Source organism: Macrobrachium nipponense, chromosome 5, assembly GCF_015104395.2.
Source record: "Macrobrachium nipponense isolate FS-2020 chromosome 5, ASM1510439v2, whole genome shotgun sequence".
NCBI lineage: Eukaryota > Metazoa > Arthropoda > Malacostraca > Decapoda > Palaemonidae > Macrobrachium > Macrobrachium nipponense.
In genome coordinates this window covers 68,173,941-68,180,873 of record NC_061107.1, presented here as the reverse complement: position 1 = coordinate 68,180,873, position 6,933 = coordinate 68,173,941, and the positions used below count along the sequence as shown (strand labels likewise).

At 44.2% G+C, this 6,933-nt stretch overlaps 1 protein-coding gene across 4 annotated transcripts in view; it reads right to left on the bottom strand.

The window, feature by feature from the left end:
* Positions 1-4,424, bottom strand: part of LOC135215389 (sorting and assembly machinery component 50 homolog) — a 562,240-nt gene extending 557,816 nt beyond the window's left edge. For 2 of the 4 annotated variants that reach the window (XM_064249977.1, XM_064249978.1), the window contains exon 1: positions 4,271-4,423. In XM_064249977.1, coding sequence (XP_064106047.1) covers positions 4,271-4,291 — 21 coding nt within the window. In that variant the 5' untranslated portion in view covers positions 4,292-4,423. Of the gene's footprint in view, positions 1-4,270 lie in introns of all 4 variants that reach the window. The other 2 variants (XM_064249976.1, XM_064249979.1) reach the window with 2 other exon arrangements.
* Between the last annotated feature and the right edge of the window lie 2,509 nt (positions 4,425-6,933).

The window sequence follows — 6,933 nt, the reverse complement described above, 5'->3', positions numbered from 1 at the left end:
CTTGACGGCGAGCGAGCTCGGGCGTCAAAACTTTGGCGGACGGTCCTTCTTTGGAAGAGCGTCCACTCGGTGCTTCTCGCGAACGAGAAGTGGCCGAGACGGAACCTGGTTTAGCGGCAGAACCGCTAGCACCAGGTGAGGATGCACCAGCCGAGGCTGGTGCACCTCTGGTCCCAGTCGACTTCTTCTTTGCAGAAGAAGCGACGGGCCCCGTTCCCAAAGGAACAGGAGGACCAGCAGAAGAGCTCCCCAACTCGCCTGAGCGAGCTGGGCCCTTAGAAGATCCCGAAGGAGTCTTCTTAGGGGGGGAGGAGGCAACCTTCTTCTTCTTCGGTGTTTAGCCTTAGAAGTCGAAGGGGAGGAAGGAGCAGCAGACGACGAAGAAGACGACGAAGACGACGACGACACCTTCTTCCTCTTCCTCTTCTTCTTCGCCAGGCTCCGCAGGACAGACGTCAGGTCTTCCATCCAGGAGGGAGCCGGGGCAGTTGCCGAAGCAACAGGGCCCGACTGCACCTGTCCGGAAAGACCTGAGACTGTGACAGCACCACCAACAGCAGGAACAACAGGAACAGGTCCGGGAACAGCAGGAACGGCAGGAACATCTGAAAAGTGAATGAGCAGCAGGCACCTGATCTGAAAGGGAATGAGCGGCTGGACAGCAACAGGTACGGCAGGCACGGCAGGTACCACAGGGAGAGCCAGGCGTCCTGTCGGCAGCTACCGTCATCCTCGGCACTGGCGGCAGGTCAGGGGGGTATTTGGGCAGCGGAAGTCCGGGGTCGGCAATACAAAGAACCCAGGTGGGCGGTGGCACCGTCCTCTTTGCACGGCAGGAATTGGTTTCTGAATTGCCGCCGTGGGTGTTACCGACATGACATGTGGTGTGTACACCAGGTGCGGTGGCATCTCATATGCTGGTGTCGAGATTGTGGTTGTTGTAGTGGTTACCGTACCATGAGTGACCACTGCCGACCCCGCCAACCGCTGAATCAACCCCTGTATGCTCGGCACTCCCTGCAGTCCCAGCGACTCCCACACCTGTCCCAGGTCGTCCTTCGCTGATGGCACACCTGCGGAAGCAACAGTCGGGTTAGTTTAGAGGGGCTTCCTCGCGCCATGAAGAAGACCACCAGAGCGGACGGAAGACCCCGAGTACAACTGGACGTCCGGGTACGGCGCTCCTCCACACTCGACGGATCGAGAGAGGAAGAAGGACTCCGCTACCCCCCCGCAGGGGAAGGCGCGAAACGTGGGGGCTGGCCGGGGGGCAGGAAAGAGGACGAAGTGTGTCCGTTACCAAAGGAGTCACTGGACTTTCCGATGACTTCTTGGGCGGCCTAAGTCTCTTCCTGCCCTCGTACAGCACCCACTGCGCCTCGGACCAATGCATACATGTTACACATGGCTCGTTGCGGGAGCACTCTCGCCCCCGACAACGAGTACAAACCTCGTGAGGATCTACATCAACAAACGATCTGAATCCTCCACATCTACGCCCCTCCAGCCCGGGACACACTCTACGGGCGACCGGAGGGCGTGGCGAAATCTCCATTTCTTCCTCACTCATCATAATGAACAAAAAGAAATGCAAAGTACTTACAATTACTCTCAATCACACAGGAAAAGAGGGCAAATACTCAAAAACTCAAAGCAAACGACAAAGCGGGCAGAGCGATGACGAGCACGTCCTATCCACACACGGCCGAAAGAAGCAAAAGTGATTTGTTTACCTCCCAGTCGCGCGGCGCGCGACGATCGACAAGCAGTTAACTACCGTTCTCCCCTTGTTCGAAGCTTAACGACCGTTCCAGCTGCCGCTAGCTACTTCCTATTGTTTAAAGGACCGAGGGTTTGTATTACGTATCGGAACAAGTGCACGCTTCGTTGTTGTCTTCTACCAAAACAGTTGTTTACTAACAAACAAGCCGGTAAGGGACCGTTTTCCGATTATTGTGATGAAAGTGCCCCAGCGTCTGCGGGTACAAGTGGTGTGCGGATTTATCACAGGAAATGGTTAGTTTATTGACACAAGCGACTCTGTAAACATCGAGATGGCGTCAATCTTCTAAATATTTCGAGTTGTAAGTAAAAATGTTGAACGCGTTTTGGTGAGATTTCCACTGCCATGGACACCCTTTTCACTACCCTCTGTTTAGAAAATACTACTTACTTCGAATGGAGAGTAGAGGTCTTTAGCTCCGTTTCTCACCAACAACAAGTCACGACTGATGCCCATCTCCGATGTCAGGACGCGTTATAATGTACTTTTTTGGGGATTGTTCACGTTGATCGTACATGGCCCACTCCTGTACCCTGTGGTTTTTTACCCTAAAACTGTAGGAAAAATCAGTTTCCAAGGTAAGCGCAGACGTGTCCCCAATACTTAGAAATACCATAATTCCTAACGTAAAGGACAGAAAGGGTTTGTATATCGTGAATTAACAAATACCTAGGCTAGTTTACTCGGTAAATTTTTAGTTTCAGCCAAATTTGGAAAAATGCAATAAAAATATATTTGTTGCATCAGAAATAGTGTGGTTTCAATGAATTTAACGTTATTTTGACTGCAAAACCAACCGATTTAGAGATTTACTTATGTATACCCTAGTTTCATCCCACCAATTATGGGGACACCCTTTGGGAACCGGGGTTTTGGGTGGGGAAGGGGGGGGAGGGTGTTGGGGGCATTGAATGAGATTTGCAATAAATGAATAATTAATGTTCCAGCACCCCTCCCCCTAACTAGGCCTACCGGGGGGAGGGGGGTAGGGCCCCCCAGCGACCCCCCCTTAAAGCCACAGTAATTTTCAGGGCACCACAGAACCTAACAAACCCACCTAACCTAACCTAGGGGCCCTGTACCCCTACCTAGGCCTAGCTGGGGGGGCTCCGCCCCCCTGCGACCCCCCCTTAAGGCCACAGTGATTTTCGGGGCACTACCGAACCTAATACAACCACCTAACCTTACCTAGGGCCCTGTACCCCTACCTAGGCCTAGCGGGGGGGCTCCCCCCCCCCGCGACCCCCCCCTAAGGCCACAGTGATTTTTCGGGGGCACTACCGAACCTAATACAACCACCTAACCTTACCTAGGGCCCTGTACCCCTACCTAGCCTAGCGGGGGTCCGCCCCCCTGCGACCCCCCCTTTAAGGCCACTACCTAACATTCATCAAACCAAATCCAAAGTGATGGTACTGCTGTATACATCGTTATACTACCACCATTATAATATACTCTATAAATTACTGAAGCTTACCTTAAACTGTTGGTTGATAAAAATGTGCTGGTGCTTTGAGGGAAAAAGGGCAAAACGTGAAGCCGTTTGCAAGGTTCCCTGACATGCAACTTAAAGTAGGAAGTGGCCAGGTACCCGACGACCACATTGCACTGCAAACAATCGGTAGGAAATCGAAGGTCTGTCAAAATTAATGCCAGAAGGGCCAGCCACTACCTCTGCCATAGGTACAGGAAGACAAAATGCCGTTTTTTGCTTCATTATTCGAGTATTCAGTCAAACAAGGATACCAGTGGACACTAGACAGGTAACTGTATTACTCCGCTGAAATGCTAGTGAAACTTAGTTTTCGACTCAAGTCATTCGTAGTTGGTTATGAAACCCATGACGTCATAACGATGTCACACCTCTCAGCCAATAATGAGTAGCCTAGTAACTGGAACTGCTTTTGTTTGCATAAGAAAGTAAGTTAGAGGGCTCATTAAAAGTAAACATTACCGTAGAGGAAACACCTCTCCCGACTTAAGAAAAATTCGAGGTAAAAACTTAATCTTTTTTTTTCTCTGTAAGTATGCATTAGCGACAATAATGTATTGAGAAGAAGTGTTTTGTTATCACGTGCTTTACTCGGGAAAAATATCAAATATAATAGATTTCCCATAATGGTTGAAACTAAAATATTACCGTTTACTCTAGCCTATTGGGTACAGGTGAGACCTACCAATGCTGCTACCTTGAAGCGGGTAATTATAGGCTAACAAGGCAGTGACAACTCTGCTAAAGCTTTTAAATTGCCGGTATACGTGACGTTCGTTAATTCAGCATTTCAAGTCAATGGTAAATCAACCCATGACAGTTTCAACCAATTTCAGTTGCAAACCAAGGAAGAGGTTGTGGCCTGTGCTTAAAGAACCTCAGCCAGGCTATCTACCGACAGAACTCGGTTATCTATGACAGGCGTAGACATACAAAATATAATGTGTCACATTGTTCAACATCATTAAACACGAAGTACAGACACAGGTACATACTTTTGCGTGCACAGTTCCCATTGTCGTGGTGTTTCATAGGCCTGTCAGCCCCGTGTTTACCTTTTCTCTTGGTTGGTCCCTCTCTCCCACTTCTCCACAACAGCTACATCCATGTTATCAGAAATGGTAAAGTTAAACCCTACACTTAATACTATTTATCTCTTACATAATAACTGAAAAAAATTATAAATCTACGGTGTTTTGCTTTATTAAAATTAATATTTTATATAAAGGTTGAAAATCACGTTTGTGTTAATTTTAAAGACCTTCAATAACAAAGCCGATTCTCGTTCAGTCAGTTTGTAGGTCTGCCCCTCATCAGCTTTACAGTACTTAACTGATTAATAAATTAATTTTTCTACTAAGGTCTAATGCAAATGAATGGCTGACAATTATTGCAGGCTTTCGTATGAAACAGTCAAGTGAGAAAGTGCTATACTTGAACGGAAAATGAAATAGCCTTTTGCACTCTCATTGACCTCTTAATAAATTGTTTGTTGCTGACAAGCGTCTATTATTCAGAACTAACTCCACAAGTAATAAGAATTTATGGGCGTAGGGAAGATGATAATATATGGTTTCACGATCTTGACGATGGAAAGGATAGTCCATAATTTAAACATTACTCATCTGTTACCGGTGCTCAATGGTTACCAAACACCCACGAAAGTGTGGCTTGTGCAGAATTTAGTGGGAACCCATGATTGATGTTTTCTGTACAATGAACGGTACCACACCACTTTTCAATGTTTGTTTTAAAAATGGTATAATTAGCTTAAATAGAAACCATAATCAAATGCTCGTAGAAAAATTCATTTTAAAGTACATTTCGTATTTAAAGTCATGTGGTAAGTTCTCTAATTAATATATCCAAGAAAATTGAGTACCAACTGGAACACACACACACGCCTGCACACACACACACATAAACACACACACACGCACACACACACGACGCACACACACACACCACACACACACACACACACACACACACACACACACATATATATATATATATATATATATATATATATATATATATATATATATATGTATATATTATAAATTCTCTGCTTCAAACAGGATACGTCTCAAGTATAAAAGGCCCATTAAAACACTGGTTTAAAGTTATAAGGACCAATGCTTTTAACCAGTGTTTTTTAATGGCCCTTTTATACTTATATATATATATATATATATATATATATATATATATATTAATATATATGTGTGTGTGTGTGTGTGTGTGTGTGTGTGTGTGTGTGTGTGTGTGTGTGTGTGTGTGTTTGCACGCGCGCGCGTCTCAAGAAGGTATACGTAAATGTTTTCACTCGTTTTTGTAATGCACTTCCATTGTATATACATATATATATATATCTATATATCTATATATATATATATATTATATATATATATATATATAACCTATCATAACGCCTATGTCTTATTGTGAGCTTATCTTCTTTTTCCTCAATATTAATATAATAATGTTCCCATTAAGCTACCGTTGCAGATTAACTACTAATTAGGAGGCTCTGTGTGTCTCTTCAGACGAATCTATTCTGCAGACGTTGCATCTGAAATTACCATTTCGAATTTCATTATAAACAGATAAAAAATGTATTATATAACTAGTTAAATAATACATTAGTGCACCCGATATCAGGTCGACATATCATGTCCAACTTCGCAATATTGCAACTTTTGTAAGTTGTGAATTTGTAAGCTGTAGAGTACCTACTGATCCTGTGACACCATTCCTATTTTTGATCTGTATGGATAGCATGTTGCCACTTGAACCCCGATAAGACAACTTCTATTAAGTCTTAGCCTGCATCACAAACGATGTCCACTAGAAGTAGGAAGACTTGTGATGTTTCTCTCAAAAGGCTTGTGGGTGATAATTTTCCTCTCTTACATAATACAAAGGCTGCCACAGTGCACGGCAAGAGTTCTTTATCAAAATATTGTAATGTTCCCATTTACTACGGTTTATACCGCATCCACCTCTGAAAGCATAGCGATGATACTGCTTTCATCATTCAAGCCCTATACTTTTTTTTTAATAATTATAGTACTATATAACCTTAAGTATTAAAAGATTGATCGGGTTTCCTATTTTTAGGTAAACAACAGAATACTTATGTACAGTTTTTCCCAAACCCTTAATGATTTTCCATTGCGCTGAGTAAGTACTATTTAGTTATAAATGTTGTTAGATTGGCTGACCATTATTGTGAGAGCATTTCTTAATGCTATGTTGCATTATCATGTAAATGACCGTGCACTATTTACGTCTTTGTCAGTTTTCACCCAAAACATTGTGAGATTCACAGTAACTTGTTTGTCTCCAATTAATTTCAGTTCAAGAAAGCTAGTGAGAGTCGCGAAACGCCTTTGTTGTTCATGAAATCACGTCGCTTCCATCCTTCCAGACTCCGACATTCTGACGTTTTAATGTTAGTTTCTGAGAAGCCAAGAATGTTTACCTTAAGACTGTGTGTGTGTGTGTGGTGTTCATGTGCATGTACGTGTTTTCCACTAAATAGGGGTGGCCCACAGAAACGATCTAATTAATGGTCATTGCCACCCTCACACTCCAAGTGCTGAATCGTGAATGAGCCGAATGTAGTACACAGGAAACTTTCTCAACATTACTG